This window comes from Aplysia californica, unplaced genomic scaffold (assembly GCF_000002075.1).
Source record: "Aplysia californica isolate F4 #8 unplaced genomic scaffold, AplCal3.0 scaffold00308, whole genome shotgun sequence".
Lineage (NCBI taxonomy): Eukaryota > Metazoa > Mollusca > Gastropoda > Aplysiida > Aplysiidae > Aplysia > Aplysia californica.
The window spans coordinates 442000-465193 of record NW_004797578.1 but is presented as its reverse complement, the minus strand read 5'-3'; the positions used below and the strand labels follow the sequence as shown (position 1 = coordinate 465193).

At 39.6% G+C, this 23194-nt stretch overlaps 1 protein-coding gene across 2 annotated transcripts; it reads left to right on the top strand.

Moving 5' to 3' along the window:
• The first annotated feature begins 370 nt into the window (after positions 1 to 370).
• Positions 371 to 19304, top strand: LOC101858872 (centromere protein L). Of its 2 annotated transcripts, none has more exons than XM_005102007.3 (12): positions 371 to 506; positions 5860 to 6021; positions 7695 to 7745; positions 8397 to 8509; positions 9551 to 9626; positions 10272 to 10319; positions 11330 to 11487; positions 12241 to 12328; positions 14197 to 14314; positions 15711 to 15819; positions 17246 to 17308; positions 18680 to 19304. In XM_005102007.3, exons 2-12 carry the CDS (start codon positions 5886 to 5888, stop codon positions 18761 to 18763), a joined length of 1044 nt encoding a protein of 347 aa, XP_005102064.1. In that variant the 5' UTR covers positions 371 to 506; positions 5860 to 5885; the 3' UTR covers positions 18764 to 19304. The 2 variants fall into 2 exon arrangements, with proteins under 2 accessions (XP_005102064.1, XP_005102063.1); XM_005102006.3 differs by having other exon boundaries at positions 371 to 522.
• The last annotated feature ends 3890 nt before the right edge of the window (positions 19305 to 23194 follow it).

Genomic DNA, 23194 nt, shown 5'->3' with positions numbered 1-23194 from the left:
GAAGAACGCTTTTTAAAAATGATTACGCTGACAAAAAACCTCTTCCGGAGGAAAAGGAGATGGTTTTCTTCGTTTAATTTGACTTTAGAATGAAGGGCGAGAGGTCATTAAAATTTTAAAAACCCAAGACTCCGCACTGAACGTACCCGAACCGCTGATGAACAGCAGTCGATCTGCGCACGCAAGGAGGTGCTATTTCTATTCTTCTTCTGGAAAAACGAAAGAGAGCTTCAAAACAGACTGCAGCGCCATCTGAAGCAAAGAGCATACTTCCTGCGGACACTTTTTAGGCTGAGTGGCCCATCTTGTCTTGTACTATCTTTGCTAATACCGGAAGTGGTTATATTTGTACACAAAAAGTGCAAAATTTCAAACGACGAAACTGCATTGCCTCAAAGATCATTGATTGCCTGTGACTCCTCTGACTGTTGTTTTGTTGCTCCCAGTAATAGTATCACAGCAGCGTGAAAGATCTCTTTTCAAATTTATGGTGGCTTGAAGTTGAGGTATTTGTAAATATTAGTAAGTGTCCGAACCGATTTGTTCATTGTATTTGTATAGTCTAGGGCCACCTCTATTCTCAATAGCGCAGGCGTGTCTTTTGGCTATTCTCACCCGGTGGGCGTTCACCGTTTTTATAGCCTAGGCCAACCAGTGTAAGCGTTCACCCTGAACCACAGAATTCTACACTGTGATAACAGAATTATGGAATTCTGTGCTGTGAACAAACGTTATAGATCTAGATCTAGATGTCTAGATCTATTACTTCTGTTAGTGTTAGCCTAAAAGCGTGCACTTTTGTCAGTGGGCAGTGGAGAAAGAGAGAGAGAGAGAAGTAGTGCGAGAACTTCCGGGCAAAACAAAATGGCGACCCGCGTAGTTCAGCTCGATTCGGAAAGTTAAATAGCCGTAGCATCTTTGTAGTAGAGGTGGGCGATTTCTGTTTTTTTCGGTAACCGTAGATTCCCGAATATTAAAGGCTAGGAATCGTAGGAATCGGCGCCGAACCCAATTACTTTCTTTATAAATTATAGCCAGTGATGTGATTTCTTCCAATGGCTCTATGATTTCTTCCAGTGGTTTCGACCCGTACCCAGTATTATGATTGTATATGCAGCGACTAGCAGTTAGCCAGACCCCTGCAATGACCTCCGGAGAGGAGCAATTAGTCCGAACCTTGCAATTACTCCCAGCTAGTCGCGACACCTCCAATTATTTCCGGCAAGTAGCAATTACTCCGACCCCAGCAATTATTTCCGCCGAGTCGCGATACCTATGACTACTTCCGGCGAGTAGCAATTACTCAGAACCCAGCAATTATTTCCGCCGAGTCGCGATACCTATGACTACTTCCAGCGAGTAGCAATTACTCCGAACCCAGCAATTATTTCCGCCGAGTCGCGAACCCATGACTACTTTCGGCGAGTAACGAGTTGTCCGACCCCAGCAATTACATCCGGCGAGTAACGGTTAGTCCGACCTCTTTGATTACTTGGGGTGGGAGGGCGCTGCCCCAGGCACTACCCCACCCAATCTCTACCGTATGAAGTCAGAGACCAACACTGACCTACACCGAGAAATGAGTCTATAATATAGAGCCTCGTGGGCAGACGTTAACGTTTTAGATTTTGAATTGAAAGAGGGGAATATTATTAAAATTATTATAATTTAAAAACAACAACAGATGAAAGAGAAAAAGGCGAAAGCAACGAACAAATTTTTATTTTGACACTGTATACACTGGATCGATATTTATAAATCTTTGACAATGACTTTGCATCCCGACTACTTTTTCTTAAAGTCTTCAAGATTCAGGACCTCGATTTCAGAAAATAGCAAAGCACCAACATAAAAAAAAAAAAATACATTCTTTGAAGAAAAAATAAGATAAAAATAGAGTAATTGAGAATCGTTAGTTTACGAAAAAAGGGATCGGTTCTTTTTCTCAGAGGCAGTAATCGCAGGAATCGGTTCTGGAATCGATTCTTGGCCCACCACTACTTTGTAGACAACCAAATTAATTTAGTTTTCTTGTTTAAAATCATTTTTTAACTTTGGTTTGGTCAATTTGATCGTCCACACCGATAGACAGTGTTCAGAAAGAGACAATGAGAGAGAGAGAGGGGGGAGGAGTAGATCTTGCGAGAACTTCCGGGCAAAACAAAATGGCGACCCGCGTAGTTTGGCTTGATTCGAAAAGTGAAATAGCCATAGCATCTTTGAAGACGATCAAATTAGCTTACTTTTGTGCTATAATGTAATTTTTTCTTGACTTTTATCAATTTGATCATCCACACCGATAGACAGTATTCCAAAATGAGGAAAAACAGGTCTTGTTTCACACCGGGTGAGAATAGCCTACGCTGGCAAGTCTCACCCGGGGTGAGAGGTAGATCGTATTTCTATTCTCACCCGGGGTGAGAATAGCCACTTCCATAGCCTAGATCTAGAGTCTAGTGTGTGTGTGCTGAAGGCTAAGCAGTGATCTTCACCTTGAATTTGAAGTTTCTTTTGTTTAAGTCCACAATCCATTTGTTTACATCCAGAGAAGAAATCCTGAAGTCTTGATGACCAAATAGCCTAGGCAACACAAAGAACAGGGATGCAACCTAACTGCAAAACATCAAATTATGGTAAAATTCAGGGGGGCAAGAGTATATGCCCCGTTTAACCAATCAGAACTCTCAGCTGTTCTTGATAGTGACACCAAGTTGTTTACATTTCAGACCATTCATGCTCGAAAAGGGGTCTAAATCTAAAAATAGGGGCGGATGAAGGACATTGAAGCGAGTAGGCCATGGGGTAATGGTTCTAACAGTTAGATTCTATTATAAATGAGCAATTGCCAAAACGTGAGACTCTCTTGAGACTCAGTAGTGCAAAAAAAATTTTCTTACCAATTTGACTCTCTTTTCTGTCAGTCACAGATTGGCATTTAGTGCTCATATTCCTAAAGTATCAGAGCAAGGAGACGTACGGTTTTGGAGATATGGGTCTATTGGTTTGGTAACTACTGTATTTCTTGTATGTAACAGTGATGACAAAAACAGATAAGCAGCAAGGCAAATAATGGACTTTAAATTCCATTTGTTTAGTAAACAAAGACTTCGTACACTATGGACTCCATTCATAATGGTAATATGAATGACAAGCTTTGTAACAATGATGCAGTGCACAGAACATGTCATCATTGTTATGTACAAGAAAGGATACACATTGGACATTATCATTAACAACACATCACAATAGTGAAAGGCTGTACAAATACAGTTATCAAAGCCTCAGTACCAGAAAAACACATAAAACAATTTTTAAACTAATATGAGGCAAAAGCAACAAAATCAATTGAGCTAACCTGTACATAACAGTGATGACAAAGATGACTTGTACATAACAATGATGACACAATGTACAGGAAAAGACAAAAAGTCTTGTCTCCAGAGAGAAAAGCGCACTTTAAGAATAAAAAAACCCAGGAGAGGTTTCTTTTGCTTTGAAACAGATACCAGGTCATATCAAAGACAGTAGACAATCACAATTACGTTGCTAATTATGACAAAGAGTACTCGTACATAACAGTGATGACAAAACATACTGGGAAAAGGTAAAATCATGCCTACAAAGAACAAATTTGCACTATGAGATTCACAGATCAATAAAGGCGTATTTTGTTTCTAAATGAATCTTGCATGTATGAAATATATGTTGAAAACTTATTGATATTAGCAATTATGAAAAATATTACTTGTACATAACAATGATGACAGAATGTATTGGAAAAAGGCATATCATGCCAACAAAGAACAAATGTGTACTTTTGAGTTAGACAGATAAACAAGGACATGTTTGTCTATTTGTTTGAGTAAAAAGAGCACACATGACTTAAATAATGTTTGCTCTTAGGACAGTGTAATTTTTAGTACGTCGGTCAGTCTTGTACGGCTGCATGACGACACCCCAAACGTCATCACTAAGCACAAAAGCTAAATCTATAACCACAGAAATGATTCATCTCTCGAAGTTTGTTCACACATCACACTCTTGTTCCAGGAATCCAATGTAAACACCACAATTTCACTAAAATATTCAATAGGGTAGCCTAAAAACACGCAAAACAGTCCAGCACGTCACATTCGATGCAAGATTCTTGTGCGTAACCGGAGGGTGACGGCAATGACTACTTTCGTTTTTCTCTTTACCCCGTTGCTCCCGCTGTTCTGGGGAAGCGGGTAAGGGGAAGTCACTCAAGAAAACAATTATATCCGGGCACTGTTGATGACCCGTTCAAAACAAAAGTAGGCTAAAATTCGGACTTCCGGTACATCGCAAAGTGACGCCATTAACGGTGAATGTTAAACAGCCGACCGAAATCGTAGATCTAGGAACCCGATGTTCCATTCGCGCATCGCGGCTTTTGAACTATTGAATAAACGACGATAGGCAAAAAGATTTAACCAGCGGTGATTCTACTGAAAAATAATGGTGTTTTCTGAAACACCTAGTCCGTGACGACACCCCTGACGCACAAGTGATCCGAATTATTCGTTTATTTGCAAACAAATAAACCGATTTCTTGAGCAAGTGAACCTTTCTCGATCACAAATAGCATAGAATCAAAGCACAGGTTTAAAAAAAACACCCAAAAATACTAAATTTTTGACATTCTTGGAAGTTTGCATTGGTGTGCTCAAAATGACACTCCAGGAATCACTAAAAAACGAACATTTTGGGCACAAAATTTACAAACTCAAGATTATAAAGCTGACATAGGGTCTGAAACTGCTAATGCAGGTTCTACATCCTATATTTGACATGTGTATACGTTTTGGAGGAATAAATACTAATGCATCACATTTTATGCACACTATTGTGAGATGTGTGTGTTTTTCGTCACGTTTTGGCAATGGCTCAAATAATCTCACAACTACACACTGGACCAGCAGGTCAAATGTTCGAAAGGGTTTTGAGGTCCAAATTCCTTTTTCTAAATTCTTGTCACCCAAGCTCACAACAAACCACACACACCTCCAAAATAAATCTAAATCTAAATAGAATAATGACAGTCAATTTTAATTGTTTATTTTGATCTTATATGAAGCAGAAGGCATCAGACTTTCTATAAATTTAAAAAAACAAAAATTTAATGGAAAGTCACGTTTTAGCATTTCGAGCCTCGTAGCTCCAAATAGCAATTGGGTCTTACGACTGATTTTGACCAGGGTGGACACATCACTGATCAGCTTCCATTCCTGGAATAAATATTTTACAGTACAGTACAGTGTAAGCAGCTGATTTTAAGGCTTTAATACTTTGCCGCCTGATCTCGCCGATTGGCGATGTTTACCACCCAGTTTCTTTGGATTTTCACCAAAATATGATGACAAAGTGTTAACCACTACTTTAAAAACAATGCCACACTACTCAAACTGACCAAAACCTTCGGTGTCTGCAGCTGGGTACCCGTTCCCATCTTTCGGCGAAGTGAGGAAATTTGTGTAAAAATTTAAAAAGTACCTTTCCCAAGGACACATTGACTGCTCAATACAGTACTTACTCTCTATACTAACTGGAGAATTATAATTTTTTTAATTTGTTAGACAATTTTAAGAGACTTGCATTCATTTGATCTAAACTTGGCCTACTTTACTTTCTTCTACTATCGACTAACGGCTTTTACCTTTCTCTAGTTCTGCTTAGATGAGTGCACAAAAGTTCTTTAATATTGCGATGGGGTTTTTCGTTTTTCATTGAATTTAGAAGTTTCATCATCTCCCCCTTTTCTTTTATTTCAGATTTGTATGCCTAGATGTCTTGTGTTACGTTTTGCTTTTAAATGAAATATCAATTTTTCATTAATAGGCTAAGAACTGGCGAGATGAATTGAAATGGAGAGCACACCAGCAAGCATTGTAGTTTCATCAAGGCCAAGAGGGCCGGTGCATACAGGAGCTTATTCATGCAGACTTCACACCCCAGCCCGGAAGCTTGGTCTGGATACTCCTCGTAGCCACAGGCTTGTTGGTATGTTGAAATCTTTTTTAGATTGAATATAGTTGACGAACTCCTGCTAACAAGGTCACCTTTTGTGCTTTTAATGCTTTTTTTTTTTTTGGTAATGTTTTACAGTGCTCGCAACTGCATAAGGTCATATGAGTGCGCAGGACACACCAAACATTTTCAGTTGGTAGGACATTTTGAATTTTGCTCGGGTGGTGGTTGATTTTAATGCTTTAGATACATGAATATTAAGATCTGAACTGTTAAAATTTAATTAGTTTTTAAAAAATTTTAAAATTTTGCATGCATGTCAGTTTAGAAGTCTTCACTGTTACTTTTACCTCTATTATTAGCAATGGTTGGTCAAGAGTATACTTTTCCCCAAACTGTGAATTCTGCAAAGAACTGTAGGTCAATCCTCACCTGATGTATAACACTGTGCCCAGTTCCATCACGAAAGATCATTCCCATAGTTCACAAATTTGTTTGTGAAAAATGGGTCACTCACATTGAAAAAAGCTCAGTATAACAAGGATTTTTAGTATTGAGCCAATAAAATAGGTTATTTGGAGCAGTTATTTTATTATACTCTGCTCATGATGTAGGACTACAACAAGTCTTTTGCACTTTCCCTGGTGATGATATTGTCTTAAGCCTTTTTTCTCACTGCTCATTCATTTCTTATATAAATTATAAATGCCACTCAGAATTAAAATGTATTTCTTGAATTTTTGTAGTGCAATATAATTGTACTTCTAATCTAATGAGTTTGAATTTGAAAGAGAAGGATTTTACCCTCCCTGTACAAGCCTGTCTCTGCTGTAACACAACAGGTTAGGCTACCTGTTCATCCAAGATCCCTTTTCAGCTCAGGTGACTGGAAATAAAAAATTCAACTCTTTTGCTAAATGATCAGTTGGTTCTCTTTTACATTTAATGAAATTCTTCAGCTAGGACATGAACAACAATTTCACCAAAAGTCAAAAATAGACAATTGTAATAGACAAAGAAGTTACAGTGACCGTAGATTTTATGAATCTATTAACGATTCAAAACAGTATAGTATTGTAGTGTTTTTATTGTTTTTATTGCCGCCGTTTTTGGTTTTCCTTTGGACCCCCCCCCCCCCTACAATGTTTGCTCAGCATTGTTTAAAAGCTATTTGGGGGGGAGGGGGGGCATCTGCCAAGTATCAAAGAACATCCACCTTTGCCAGGGTTGAAGCACTCTCAGTCTGCTTACCCAACCGCTACAAGGGAGGAGATAAAAAACCATTTATATAAAACGATGTGTTGCCTTCATCTTAGTCTCATTCTTATCTGGAAAAACTGACTGTGTGCGACAAGACGCCAGCATACATGTGTTGTTGTATTAAAATATACCGCCTACACCTAACTAGCAGCAGTAATGGGTACCTGACTTGGAGTTGGGGAAGTAAAGGCAGCATGGAAAGGAACTGGACTCCCTACCAAAATATGCCGAATGCCCAGGAAGTTGTCTCACTAACAAGGTATTCCCCAATGTCCGGATCGGATGCGGGAACTTTACTTTTTACACCTAAGCTTTGTACTTTGTGTTAGTACAAATTGCATCGGGATCTAGGAACTTTCCGTGAAGTTTGTCCCGTACATGACTGGTTTTGAAAAAGAAAAAAATTATAACGTCTAAAAAATGTTTATGTTTCCATGTTTCCACAGCTAGTACAAGAAAATTTGGCAAACAAGGAGATGATAGTCTGAATTTTGAAGGTAACAATGTCTCATCTGTTATTTTTTTGTAATCATAGTTGACAGCTGCCAGTGAATTGCCATTCTCATACTCTTGTAGACTGACGTTATGTCTTTTAACTAGTAGACTATTGTGTGTGGTTGGCGGGTGCTCTGGTGTAGTTTGCTTCTTCTTTCCTATCAAACATCTATCGTCCTTATCTCTCCTTCTTTTTTGTGTTTGTTGCCCTCTTGTAACACCTTTAATCTTCGGCACTTATTGTGTTGCAAGTGCTGCAATACACTTACTAAAACTACAGACTATTTTCTCGTTAGGCTCTTTGCTGTTGTGTTCAGGTGACGGGAGTTCGGGGCCTCGTAGGCTGGGATGCCATGTCCTCCAAAGCCAAGGCTGGCCCTGGCAGAAAAGTTTGGAGAAACCAACCTCTTAACACTTTGCCACCACAAGGCTCATATTTATATAGTAAAAACTCTTGCCATCAAAGGCAAAGACATTTTGGGTAAAATCCAAAGAAACTGAGTGGTAGACATCGCTGATCGACGAGATGAGGCGGCAAAGTGTTAAATAATTTAAATTGTGTTGATAGGGACATGCAGCTTTTTAACTTTTTCATCAAGGGCCTTTAGATGTCCCTGTGCTCATGAGCGTATGTTTTCCTCTTCTACGTCCAGGTCTTCTAAAAAAGTCCTGGAAGCTCTTCAGTCTTTCACCATTGTACAATTTCAAGCGCGGTGATGCGGTATTTAAGAAGTATTCTCGGTCCCTTGATGCTGCTTTCTCTCAGGTCAGTCGTGATGTGATTAATTTATTTTGATTATGGTGTATTAGTGTGGGTGTAATATACTTTTCTGATTTCTGTTTAAAAAAATGAACGCAAATTCTATGTCTGGAATGCTGAAATCACTTTGTTGAACTCTGAATTAGAAGTGGAGAAGAAAGAGTAGAGGAGGTGACTAGTCAGAAAAGTTTGCCGCTGTTTTTCTACATGTAGTCATAAATAGGTGAAAATGGTCAAGAATTGCTATCCTGGACTGAGCAGAATTGCATTATGTGGTTTACTTTTTTTTAAAACTTAAAAGTGAATTGCATGGAGGCAAGCCAAATTTATGTAAAGGTTCTTCTGGTAAGATGTGTTGCAGAGGAAGGTGGGGAGACTTAAGCAAAGGAGGTTATAGGCCTACAGTATAAGACGGTAAGGTCCCCCACTCGCCTCGCCACCCTCTCCCCTCCCTTTCAGTTTCAGACACAAGACGACACGGTGATGGGTGCAACTGTCTGCGTGTCATTTCTAGCTGGCTGTGCTGCTCTTTCCGTTGAGGCCTCTCACTCTCGTTACTCATTATGTCAACGAGCTGTATCACTTCTCGGTACCGGCCAGTAGTTTAGTGGCCAGGCAGTGGCGGGAAGGTCTGTTCTCTCGAGAAACGAGTACCCGGCTCGTCTCACGCCCGCTCTTAGCGTGCAGAGAATGAAGGTCAAAGGGAGCTGAACAAATGTATCAGTGTAGGAGTTAAAGGAAGTGGAATTAGTGAGAGAAAGTTGAACTAAACCACAGCATCATGTTTACTTTATTTGAGCCTACTTCAGCTAAGTATTTTGCTCTAGTCAAATTTTTTTTTTTTCGTTTCAAATATCACGAAAAGTCAATGCAATGAAAAAGATTTTGCAAAGATGATGAGCTCAGTTCCAGGAATCCATGCTTTTTATGTTGTACATCATATTTTTTTGTGTATTTTACTATTTTAAATCACCAGTAACAGTTCGCCTTCCAGCAGGATTTATTGATTTACATTGAACTAATCAATGTTTGTTTTTCCTTCAACAGAGCAATCTGAATCCGGCTGAGAATAGTCCTGTCCGGAGCTACTTTAGTGTCTACCCAGGTTTAAGCACCCATGAAAGTGAGTTTGTGAAAAGTGTTGTCTCAGGGGTGTAGGATTGATTTGTATTTTGTCTGGCACAATAATTCACTGTAAAATTTTCTGTGTGTGTATTTCGGCTCATGTGTTTGTAGAGTAAGAAGAACAGATTCTGTTGGGTGGTTGGCAGGTGCTCTGGTGTGGTTTGCTCCTTCTTTCCTATCAAACATATATCGTCCTTATCTCCCCTTCTTCTATTTTATATTTGTTACTCTCTTGTAACACCTCTAATCTTCTTGTGCTCACATGATCTTATTGTGTTGCAAGTGCCGTAATACTCTTACTAAAACTAAAACACCTCTGAAGAGTAGGATGTGATGGTGTCTGTGGATTGATGTGTGTGCATATTCTTCTATATATAAATAATTTGAATGGGAGAGTGCATGTATGTTTGAAATGAATGCGTAAGGGTAGTGATTGTTGCAACTACACCTGAGCTCAGACACGCACTGTCAGGACTGAGTGGTAAATCCATCTTAAAGTTTAGTCTAAAAAAAATTATATTTTTGCTGTCTGTGTAAACAGAAGGCTGTTTGTTTTACCTTATCTTATATTTTGTTTGTCTTTTTTAAAGTTAGGTAACTTTTAATTTTTTATTCCATTTCTTTCTTTTCCTCTTTTGTACAGATGACCCGGAAGCTGTCAGAATTCAGGTGGTTGAAAAGAACAAGTCTGGTAGGTGTCCCACTAGTGTCTTGCAACTGTTTTTTTTTGGTTAACACTCCGTACGTTGTGTTTTACTATCGTATCCGTACGACGTGGGGAACTCTGTGCCACCACTTTCCAAAGAGGAAATTTACTTGTTAATCTGATCCGTACGCTTTGCATAGCAATCTGTCAAAATGATTTTTTGAGAAATACTGAAAGTTTCAAAGAGATATTCGTACTAGAAGTATTCTAAATGTGAAGAATGCTACCCCGGGGGTACAAAATGACCCCAGGGTGTATGGATATAGGGTTAAGCAGAAAATGACCCCCGTTCGTGGTGTAATGGTTAGGCTTTTTGCTGTATCAGCAGGAGACACGATTATATTCTTGCCGGGGAAGTTATTTTATACAGTATTATCTTCCTCTGTCTCCTAGGGCACTGCATTCCACTTTTGCCCAGATTTGCCCTTGCGAGAGACAGGGTTGGATCAGCTCTTGACCTGAATGATGAAAATTGGGTTGATCGTGGAGGGGGGGGGGGGGCAGTTCTAACCTGCTGGTCGGTCAGTGCATAATGATTAGACAGATAAGATTTTAAAGAAAAGGAGTTTGGTAGCATTTTTTAAAAGAACTTCATTCGCTGTTATGTTCTGTTCTTTTTGTATATATTTGTGTCTGGTCAATTCAGCATCTTATATTGTAGAATTCCTTTGTAAACAACTAAGATTGTGGTTGGGGGTGCTCTGGTGTGGTTTGCTCTTTCTTTCCTATCAAACATGTATCGTCTTTAACTCTCCTCCTTCTTTTTTGTGTTTGTTACTCCCTTGTAACACTTCTAATCTTCGGCACTTAAATGACCATATTGTGTTGCAAATGCCGTAAAACTCTTACGAAAAAAGAAAAAAAAGATAAAACAACTAAGGTTGCAACACTTCATCTATTCTTTAAAAATAGGTTTGATCACTATGTTTTTGTAGTTGTATTTTTTTCCCCTTAGTTTGGTTGTAAGGTTTTATTAAATTCTCTCCCCGCAACAGGAAGTGGGGACACTATTGTACTCACTGCGGTCCTAATGTGTGTGGACGTTGACCACAGTCCCGTCTCTGAGGACCTGAGCAGCCATTTTGTGTACTACCCTGTGGTCCTGATGTGCGGCAACAAGGGGAGATCAGAGACTCTTCTCTTATGGCTTGAAGTGAGAGGACCAGCATTTTTTTTCTTCAATTCATTGTGTTGGAGTATAATAGTAATAGATTTTCTAATTATTTTTTTTTATGGTGAGAAAGCAACAGTTTATGTGAATATATGTGAGGCAGTGTGGTGAAATCTAATGAAAGTGAAGAAATTGACATTTTTCTGCAGGTTTGGGAATTTTTTTCGAATTTTTGTATTTTGAAATTTCTGTCTCAACACCTTTCGCACCCATTAAAAAGCAAATTTCTGTGTTGATTTTTACTTTAAAACGTTGATTAAAGGCATACAATATGTAAATTTTCAGTTTCCACGGACTCTCAAGCTGAGGAAATAATGCAGCTTTGGCAGCCATTTTCTCGCAAATTTTATGTCTTGACTTGTATCCAAGATAAATGGATATTTTTTCCATTAAAAGCTAGGCAAATGGACAGGCTTTAACATGAAACGAACAACTTCATATGCCCAAAAATTGACGAGCGCCTGATTCCACCACGTCATGACACATATTATAACAGCGATAAGATGTTTATCTTAATGAAGGAGATGAAGGCACAGTTTATGGTTCAGCATAACATATATTGTAATATTTATTCACCTGTATGTTCGATATATTTTATAAGGGTATACAAGTCTGGAGCTTTCTGATCCATGTGAAAAACGAGGGAAGAATTAATGCTGTGGCAGCAACTGAAATTCATATAATGATCTAAATTACGTCATTAAGGGTGTAAAACATTTATAATCTTTTCCTCAGAGGCATTTTGACTGTCATGCTGCTCCACTCGGTTTCCATGACAATGACATGCGGTGGATGCTTGCCATGTGGAGCAGTCAAGGGCAACGTAAGTATAATCTCTCTCTCTTGCCCTTTTTAACTCCCAGTGGAGCACAGGCCATCAACAGCATTACTCCAGCGAAGCCTGTCCCGAGCATCCTTTTCTATCTGTTTCCATGATGTCCCCGCTTTTTATTAGTCGCAGGCCCTCTGCTTTCCATCCTATCAAAGCCCGCTTGGCATGTGTTGATAACAGAATACCTACTCTTTCTGTATGCAGCGAGTTTTCCTCCAGATGTCCAGAGTAGAGAACTGTTTCCCCTGAAGCAAGTTGGCACTCCCCTGCATTCGTCCATCTCGTCTCACAGAGACCCAATATGTCCAGTTGGTAGGCCTCCATCTCTCTTGCAACCCGCAGTGCTTTCCCTGCCTTGTACATTGTACGCACATTCCAGGTGCCAAGTCTGGTGGTTCTTCTGGTCGACAGGAAGTTTCTCGGCTTGGTGGCTTCCTTTCGGTTTTCACCACCCTGCGTCATTCTACTCTCCATATTCTCTCCTCTCCTCGGTGATGAAGGTTCGCCATCTTCCAGAACTGGCGGTCGTGGTGTTTTTGCTGTTGTTTTTGTAGCTGCTTTTTGTTTTACGGGAAAGGGCTGCTAACCCTTTTCCCAACCGACCTTAGTCGCCTTCTACGACATGCTCGGTACGGATACAGTGGTTCTATTCTTTGCTCCCCTATCTCTTGGACAGGGCCCCGAGAACCACAAGGGTGGTAAGTATAATAATATAGTGTGAAGCACATAGAGCTGGCTTTCGAGTGGGGACATGCGCTATACAAATGCTATTTATTATTATTATTATTACTTTAAAAATGTTCCTGAACTCTTTCTGTGCCAATCCACAACTTGTCACTGCATTCCAGTGCTGGGACCTATGCAAATCGTAATCTACTGTCGATATATTATCTCCCATGCAAAACATACTTTAAAAAAAATGCCTGTATACTCTCATTCAGTGTATGCATATTTTATTTGTCTGACAGTGGGTGGTTGGCAGGTGCTCTGGTGTGGTTTGCTTCTTCTTTCCTATGAAACATTTATCGCTCGTATCTCCCCTTCTTCTTTTTTGTTTGTTTACTCTCTTGTAATACATCTCATCTTCGGCACTTATATGACCTTATTGTGTTACAAGTGCCGTTAAGCACTTACTAAAACTTTTTAAAGTACATACTTTATTTGACAGACACCCTTATACCTCCTCTATTCTTGTGTATTTATTTTATTATGTAACGTGTCTATTACATTGATGATTTGTGACTAGTCTCTCCCAACACTACCTTCAGCCTTTCACATTTACAGTACAGATGTAATGGAAATATGTTCATGAAATATCTTACTAAACCTCAATACATGGGTGGTTGGCGGGTGCTCTGGTGTGGTTTGCTCCTTCTTTCCTATCAAACATCTATCGTCCTTATCTCCCCTCCTTCTATTTTGTGTTTGTTACTCCCTTGTAACAACTAATCTTCGGCACTTATATGCCTGTATTGTATTGCAAGTGCAGTAAAACACTCACTAAAACTTTAAAAACCTGAATACTTGTGGATGTATGCTTGTAGGAAGTGCTTTTACTCAATCCTTGGTCAGTGGCTGAGTTGTTAGTGAGCCGAGGTTTACAAAAAAAGCATATTTCGGTAATGGCGTTTGTGTTGACGTCCACTGCGGTGTGGCTTTGAACACGACTAGACAATTTCAGCTAAAAAAACAAGATCCTGCATAGTGGCAACCAGCAATGGTTTGTGTGCAAAATTGTCTCTTCTGATGTGATGGTGTTTATTATGTTACATTTATAAATTATCATTTGAATGTTTGTATACCAATGTGAAACAAAGTTTCCCACCAGGATAAAATTTTAAAAACATATTATATTCCAGCTGCAAAGACTCTTCCTGTACTAATGCAATACTCCCTGAAGAACATCGCTGAGGATCTGGGCATCAGCACCATTGACTGTAAACTTGACTCCAACTTTTGTAAAGATTTGTGGGAAAGGTGAGTGAGTATCTTGGTGATTGGTTTGTCAGCGGAAATACATTTGTCAGTCATACCCCTTTGTTGTAACCAACAGGATCTTTGACATAGCTTGCAAAAGACATGAGTTTGATTCCCATGTGGGTATATTTATTATATCAAGTATCTTTGTCTTTATACTGTGATGCTTTGTCCCACAGCATGGGTTGACCCCGACTGGCAGGCTTGAAGTGGTCTGCTTCCTGAATGGTCCTTTGCCTATTTAGTTTTTGTTTGGACGAGACAGAAAAGTTTTTGTTTCATAGCACAATAAGGTCAAATGAGAGAGATTACATGTAGTAGTGCAGCTGTAAGATCACCAGGTGGCCATGGGACAACGGGTGGGGGGACTCCTGTGTCCCCCTTGCAACTGGAATGACCGTTACTTGAGATTTACCTCCCTTGCAGCACAGTGGGGTTATTTGAGAGATGCCATCTCAAATTTCAACATCAGTCTGCCTTAGAACATTGACTTCATGCGAGCCAGGTATCAAAGCCCATTGAACCTCTGAAAAAAAATTTGGGTTTTTTTTTTGGGTTTCATATCGTCTCCCCATGGGATTTGAGCCAAGGAGGACCTTCTGCTCTGCAGGCGAGTGACTTAGCCTTGAAATTAGACTAGATTATGGAGATTTATAACGTAATATGGAGATACAACATTTGTACTTTTAGGCATTCAGTTCAATTTTTGAGAAAACTGGGTTTTCTTAAAACAAAAACGTGTTTCTCAATTCCACAGGAAAACAGCAATCTGTGAAAACTTATAAAGTTGAAACATTAATTATACACACAATGGGTAACAGTTAGATGAATGAGTTGGTGATTGATTTGAATCAGGAGCCATCTCAAACTTTGAAGGCTTATTTCTCAAAACCGGAGTGCGTGGACATACGACAGTTGTACTCTGGGCCTACGATTTATGTGAGTTTTTAAAAAGGTTTTTATTTGCTTCCTTGTGAAATGTGGCTATTATTATTTTAAAATTTCATCCCACGGGGGGGGCTCCAGTGGCTAAGTGAGTAGTGAGTTTTGACTTGTGAAATGTCAAACAAGTGTCTGTGACACGAGGATCGGATGGGTGGTCACTGGGGTGTGTCCTTGAGCAAGACACGACAACCCTAGCTCAAAATACAGGGAGCTGCATAGTGGTGACTTGCAGTGGCATTGTTTGTAAACTGTTTTGTATTTTTGCAATAGAGTGTATTTATGTATGTATTTATGCATGTAAATATTTATGTATGTGCGTATTTATAATTATGCATTTATGTATGTATGTTTGCCATTGTAAAACAAAGTGCCCTTCTGGGACAAATAAAAGTGTAATTTATTATTATTATTATTATTATTGTAAACTTCTTTCCTCTTCTCCTTGTTGAAGACTTCACGGAGATGCCTCGTCGAGGGAGGAAATGGATGAGTCGCAGGTGAACACGTTTGTCGAAGCACTGGAGAGTCATCTGGAATACATCATGTCAATATACTTCAGTGTAAGTTGGAATGTGTGCAGCAAAATGCAAAGTGAGCGAAAGCAAACACTCACTGCTATTTGCTTAGAAAGGGCATATTCATTTAGGAATTCAGCAAATTTTCGCGTCTATGTAAGAATTTGTCCCATCTGCAGGAAGTGTTTAAATCTCAACCAGAACCGAATCTGTTCTCATAGGCTGAATCCAGTACAAAATAGCTTTGAAGACTGGCATATCATTTCTTTTTTTAAAACTATAATGAAACAAATGTCTGGCATGGGCATCTGTGCTGTAATAGTCATGCTCTGCTTTGTTACAAACAGAAGACATTAGTTTGTTGTCAACCCCCCCGCGGCAGTGCCACTGACTGTAGTGTCTTTAGGCCATTCCCAAAGGGGGACATTTCTCGTTCACCCCCGGGGCAGTGCTATTTCTAGGGTGCCTTGATAGTCGAAGCAGACTTTGTGCTGTTGAAGCTAGATTGGTGAGCAGAGTAAGTCTGATTCCCTGTAAAGACTTCTCTGTTGACACCCACCCCTTGGCGCTCATATGACCGTATGCAGTTGCGAGCGCCGTAAAACCCTCTACTAAAAAAAGAAAAAAAAGTTTTTTGTCAAGTGGGGAGGTTATTTCTTTTGAGTACAGTCAAGCCAGCCTGCTCTAACAGTCACCTGTCTAAAACAATCACTTTTTTTTTTTTACAAACGGGCATAACAACCCACTTCCCTTTTTCTGTTTTTTTTCTTTATATTATAATGCGACTTTCAAGGATGTCAAACTGTCTAAGGCAGTGGGTGGTTGGCGGGTGCTCTGGTGTGGTTTGCTTCTTCTTTCCTATCAAACATCTATCGTCCTTATCTCCCCTTCTTCTTTTTTATGTTTATTACTCTCTTGTAACATCTGTAATCTTCTGGCGCTCGTATGACTTTCTGCAGATGCGAGGGCCATAAAACTCTTACTAAAACTAATTATAATGACACTTTCCTGGATGTCTAGCAAGACAAGCACTATCTCCTTGACAATGGGTGGCCGTCTTGGACAATATCCACTGTATCTCTGTCTGCTGGGAAGTAGTTTTTCCACTTTCACAAGGTTGTCCCTGACAGAAAAGGCAAAGAAGCCTGGCTCCGTAATGATCTAATAAATTGTTTGGATCTTCATCATCATTGCCTTTTTCACCCTGGATCAGGATATAGGCCACGAAGAAGCACTTTCCACCTTTTTCTATCCTGGGCGAGTCGCTTGATGTAACTCTACGTTTTCCCACTTTTCTGTACATCCATTTCCGTAACTCTTCTCCAGGTTCCACGTGGTCTTCCCCTTGATCTTTTACCCTGTGGGTTAAATTATGTGGATGGGAGTGTTAAAACATTTCAAATCACCTGAGAACGGCTGTCTAAATGATCTGTGTTGCTATGAACTTACAAATACCCATTTTCTTCTTCAGAAAATGAGTCTATCAGAAGTTGGGACACCTGTTGCGTATGTGTCAAACCTTGGCAAATTAAAGGTATGTGCATCCAGTCTTTTTTTTCTCTGTATGTCTGTATAAAATCTGAGTTTGGTACCATATGTTTTCAGTTTTGCATCTCAAATTAAAAGTATTATTTTGTTGAATATGACTGGTCCCCGGAAAATTTTACTGAGTCTGGAGAAAAATGTAGGGGTATTTCGAATGTGAACTCTTTTTTTTTTCTACACACTGTAACACTATGTATTGAAAATTTTCATTACATTTTTAAAAATGTTGTTATGCAGAGACCTGTAGCTAAAAAAGAATGAAAAGTCCTGGGCAGTGTCAAGATGATCTTTTATATGGTTGTTGTTGTTGTTAGCGATCCAGTAGCATCTGAGCGTTAACTCTTCTGCATGATGCCATTCGGTAATAGTTGCATGTTTGTTCTAATTGTTGTAATGAGGAGTAGAGGCAATTGGATGTGTGGGGTAGCTTGGGAAGAAAACATCCCCTTAAATCAGTTAGTTTTCTACAGAAGAACAGATGATGTTCCACTGTCTCTGAGGGGTAGTCACATAGTGGGCAGGCAGGAGACTGCTTTACTCCAATTCGGTTGAGATGTTGGTTGAGAGTTGAGGGGTACATGTTGTGTTTCTTTTATATGGTATGGTATTGTTTTGAATTTATTTTAGTTCAGCTGTTCATAAAGTGTTGAAAGGGGCATTAAACCCATACAATTATCTATGATCCTTTTGTGAAAGGTTTTTCATAATTTTTATTACCACCCAAAGTAGGCGTTTTGTTTATTTGACCCCATACATTGTATTTTTTCATTTATCCTATGTTTCGACCTGAGAGGGAGAGATATTTAACTCTATATCTGTATGCCCTGGGGTCATTTTGTACCCCCATTGGTTGTATTCTTCACATATTCTCTTTGAAACTTTCAGTATTTCTCAAAATATCATTTTATTAGACTGCTATGTAAAGCGTACGGATCGGATTAACGAGTAAATTTCCTCTTTGGAAAGTGGTGGCACAGAGTTCCCCACGTCGTATGGATACAATAGTAAAACATGACGTACGGATAGGGTTAATAAGCCTATATACTGATCAGTTTCCTTTTGCTCTGACAGAGAATGCCCTAAACGAGTAAAGTCAAAATTTGATGCTCATACATTACTGCTACAGGAAAAATATGTTACTCTGTTTGACCTTGCTAAGCAGAGTGAGCAACAAATACTTAGTTATAGTTACTCATTTCAGCACATTGAGCACTTCTTTGTGGAAGTGCGCTATATAAATGCAATTTATTATTATTTATTATTATTATTATTTTTCCTATGACATTGACAATTGTTTTATATTCCAGGTGAAGTTTGATTTAAAAAAAACATTTTATTATTACTCTGTTTCTTCTAACAGTTGTTGTCGGCGTCTGGAGTTTACTTGGCGCTACATTTGATATGTGAGATCTCTGTGGAACGCTTCGTATCCAGTACTTCGTAGTCAAGAAAACAGTCTTCATCTTCTCCTTACCTAGTTGTACACATGGCGACAGAGGACACTGTTACACATGCACTTGTCCCTCAGAGTGCCTCACAGTTGCCTGCCTTAACTCTTTATCTCCGAGGGGGGTAAACCCACTATGCCGGGGCCCTTTTTGTGGTGCTAAATCTAAAAATAACAAAAACGTCATTAAATCGAAATTAGGAAACCTATTTTGATAGTTCTTCATCTAATGAATGAATTTCTGGTAAAAGAGACATGTTTTGGGCATTTTCCACAAAGTAATTTGATGTCGAGGTCGTCGTAAAGGGAGCGGCTTTCAGGAGATAAAGAGTTAAAGCTTGTCTCTAAGAGTCACTAACCAGAAAAGAGTTGTGGTCAGTCTGTTTAGAAAATGAGCTTGTAAATCAATTTTCTGTGCAAATATGTCTGTAATAATGAAATTTGAAATTGTATAAATTGTGTATATGAAAGTCTTTTTGTTACAAAGTGACTTGCTTCCTATTTATTAGTTAATAAATAAGCATTGACCAAGAGTGGAGATGGACAATTCTTTTTCTCTTGTGCACAATTGTTAGATCTGATATGTGCTTAGCTAGACGTTGAACTGATATATCCAGTCAAACCTCGTTGTACCGCCAGCCCCGCTTACCGCCAAGTATTGTCAATGTACGAAAAGCGTCCCCTATAAAAAAACCTTGTAGTTTTACCTTTACACCGCCAACTGTCTCAGTTGTATGGTCCTTGTTAACTCTTTCAATATGGAGCATTTTTTTCACGCACAGGAGGCTCAAGACAGCCACTCGTAAAAGTTAGACACCACGGTTTACAACATGCACTTTATTCACTCCTCACTGTCAGAACCCATGCATGTTATACATCTTTTTTTTTTCAGAAATGAACTCAGAAAATAGATAAATAATAAAAGGAAAGGTATATAAAAAAGTGTTTGTTCACAAAAAAAGCTGAAAAACAACTCGGTTTATTATTATTTTTTGGTAATAAACAACACAAAACAATTTTCCTTTTACCTTTAGTTGTAGTGCCAACCTTTGATCTCAGAGCATCCATATTTGCAGTGTGTATTCCTTACTCAAACATCAATAATCCTGGCAAGTTTCAAGTCAGTAGGTGTCTGACAGCTGAGACATTAGATCCAATGTGAATGTAACATAGACAAGAAAATACAACAAAAAATCACAACAACCACGAGTACTAGTACATCCTATTTACACTGTTCCTATTTACATGGTCTTGGGGATTAAAGACCTTTATACTGAATGGAATGCCTTGAAGCATTCTTTCGGGTGTAAAAAAGGCTTTGACTCCCCCCCAGGACAGAAAAAGTATGTACGAATGCGGGTGCCTGGTTTGGAACACCACAGACAGGCATGGTCATGTGGGTCGTAGTGGACGATGTGATTCTGACCCTGGGTCCTCCCCAAAAGGCAGGTTTCTGGTTGTCTACCTTGGTTACTCCGTCTTCAAGGCTACAGCATCGATCAGCTGCCTCCTGAGTGCGTTTTTGAATTTTTTCAAAAACGCCTGCTTTTCCTCCTGAAAAATACACAACAAAATGTACGCATTTGTCTGAGTGACTTGAAGAAGCCAGTAGAAAATCTTCTTCCACCACTTCACTGTTATTCTGTCATGTATGATGGCATCGTACAGGCTGATAAATTTTTCAAACGTCTCTTTGTCGAGACCTTTCCACCTGTTGAAAACTGATCGCTTCAAGGGTGGAGTGTTTATATCCTTTTTCTTCTTCACGTAAGCTGTGATTGTCGCAGTCAGATGAGTTTTGACATCTGCGTCGAATAAAGCGTTGAAAAAGTAAAGTACTGTAGAGTTCTCATTCAGGCCAAGACTGGGAGATAATCCTGGTACGCGGCCTGCAATTGGGTGTCCCCGCGGTTTTATGCAAAAAAAATTATGAAATTATGCAAACTGTGCCCAAAAATGTGAAATTATGCGTTTCTGTTAATTTTAACAAAGAATGATGAAGGAAAATAATCAGAAATTATGCAAAAAATGATCAATTTGGCTAAATTATGCAGGGTGCATAAAACCACGAGGACAGAATTGGGTGGAACCGAACAGTGTTGGAGGTGCTGCCACTAGTGACTGGAGCCCAGTCATCAGTTGCAGTAGTTCTTGGCCTGCGTTGGGGTTGAGTTGTATTGGAACTTGGAACTTATTTGAAGTTGAGGTACTAGGAGGTCTAGAACTAATAGAACTAGAGGTGGCAGTAGCAGCAGTTGAATCTGAGGAGGTAGAACTTGGTACATCTACAGAGCATTTAGTGCTTTAGTCTTCGTCCTCTTTCTTTTTCCTGGACTCTTTCCCTTACCCTTACTAAAGACTTTCCTCTTCTTGACTTTGAAAACTGGTGGTGCATAGGAATCATCACAATCATCAACTGCTGTCTTAACTGCCTCAAACTGTGCAGGGAGTTTGTTTTCCCCTGTCTTTTGGAGGAATTTACTTATTGTCATGGCTGCAGATGAAAGATCTTTGGATGACAGCTTCTCTACCTGTGGCTCTGTTCCCTCCTCACCTTCATCAATGTGGTCTGTGTTGCCAATCTTGCTCTTGTTTTTTCGCTGCTACAACCAGTTCTGCATCTGTCAGTGTCCCGCAGATTTCCAGGTCTCTGTCTTGTTCCACAAGCTCATGGAATTCTTCCTCTGTCATGTTTTCTGACACGGGCCTAGTCTCTACGTCTTGAACATCTGTTATCGGCATGTCGTTGAACCCAGCTTTTGCACAGTAGTTAACGCTTGTTTGTTGAGTTACCTTTCCCAAGCTGTTATAATCATGAAGATGGCCTCAAGGAGTGAAATTTTCTTTATCACTTCTGCTGCTTTCACTGGTCCATCACCTTCCACTTCCATAATGATTTTACTGTTGAGGAGCATTCTGTAGTGTCCTTTCAAATTTCTGGTGATTCCCATATCCATTGGCTGATTCATTGAGGTAGTGCTCAGGGGCAGAAATCTTATTTCAATGTAGTTCCAAGTGTAGGTCGTTTTTGTGGTCAGAGCAATTGTCCAAACAGCAGCAATATTTTTGTATTTGTTGTCTGCAGGTGGCGATTCCAGTTTTCAAGATGCTCCCTGAAAATATCGACATTCGTACATGCATCTGTAGAATGCTTTTCTTATACAGAACAGGCAGAGTGCTGAATGCAGCTGATATCTTTTGGAAAACACCGTGGCTGTCTGGACTTGCCAATCACCGTCAATTTCTCCTTTTCTGTTTCTTCCATGTTCGCACAAACCGGCCCTGTAATTCTTTCCCTGGCCTTTTCTCCACCCTGTAATGTTTCCTTGTTGAATGTTTAGCCTCTGTCTGGCAGTCCTCTGTAGTAAAGACCTGTTTCGTCAGCGTCGAAGATCTCGGTAGGGCTGTACTGTTCTAGCTTCCGTGGAATTGTGTGGAGCTGGAAATCTTTACTTGCTTCTGTATCGGTTGACTGTTTTTCACCATACTCTTTCTTGAACTTCAGTCCCCGACGGCTCTTGAAATGATTCAGCCGTCCTTCAGAAGGTTCAAATTCATGCCCACGTTGTGTAGCCAGCTCCATTGCTCTTGTTTTCATAAGAGGCATGTGGAACCTTGCAACTCGCTCACGCTACTACTTTACCCAGAGATAGAGTACTTTGTCGACATCTTCTTCTTTGAATGGCTGCTTACGCTTCATAGAGAGCTTCCCTGATTCCGCTTTTTTAAAGAATGAAAGGCAGGTTCACATTACGCAAAGGCAATTGGACAGTCCACGAGTATGGGCACCTTGGTGCAATCCCGTGTGCGGTAAACATTGTAACTGCTTATTGAGATTTACAACAGATGTGTGATCGCAATCACGAGAGTGGATGATCTGTGATGCGCCGGACCAAGTTCAATGGTCGCACATTTTCGCTACTTGGTTGATCAGCTGAGTGTGTCCAGGTTTCTTCTTTTTTTTTTTCTTTAAGAAAAGGAATTAAAAAACCCAGGAAAAAATACCCGAAAAGCAGGGTCTTAGCTAAATGTAGCTTCTTCCGAGCGGGATCTTAGGGGTTCCTTTTACATAGTAAAAATTCTGTTTTTCAAAAACAGCGGGATCTTTCCCAAACTGGTAGGCCTACCATAAGTGGTGGGATCTGAGGGAGAGAATACTGTATTCTATTTAGGTCTTGGTTAATATAACATTTAAGAAATGGAATTAAATTTTTAAGTCGTCTGGAGATACTTTAATAATAATAATGGTAGATTGCATTTATATAGCGCTCTATCCCATACTAGTATAAGCTCTGAGCGCTTTACACCAATCACATAATCATTCACGCAAGAAAAAATATTTCACAGAAACAAGAAAAACCAGTTCAACCACATAAAGAAGAACTTTCTCAACCATACATTAACTGTATGCACGAAAGGACAAAACAT

What these genes read in the sequence shown, in the direction of transcription:
- LOC101858872 (XM_005102007.3), top strand. Translation starts at nt 5,886, where the DNA reads ATGGAGAGCACACCAGCAAGCATTGTAGTTTCATCAAGGCCAAGAGGG. An exon ending in TTGATGCTGCTTTCTCTCAG is followed by an intron (nt 8,510 to 9,550) that starts GTCAGTCGTGAT and finishes TTCCTTCAACAG; the next exon opens with AGCAATCTGAATCCGGCTGA. An exon ending in GGTTGAAAAGAACAAGTCTG is followed by an intron (nt 10,320 to 11,329) that starts GTAGGTGTCCCA and finishes TCCCCGCAACAG; the next exon opens with GAAGTGGGGACACTATTGTA.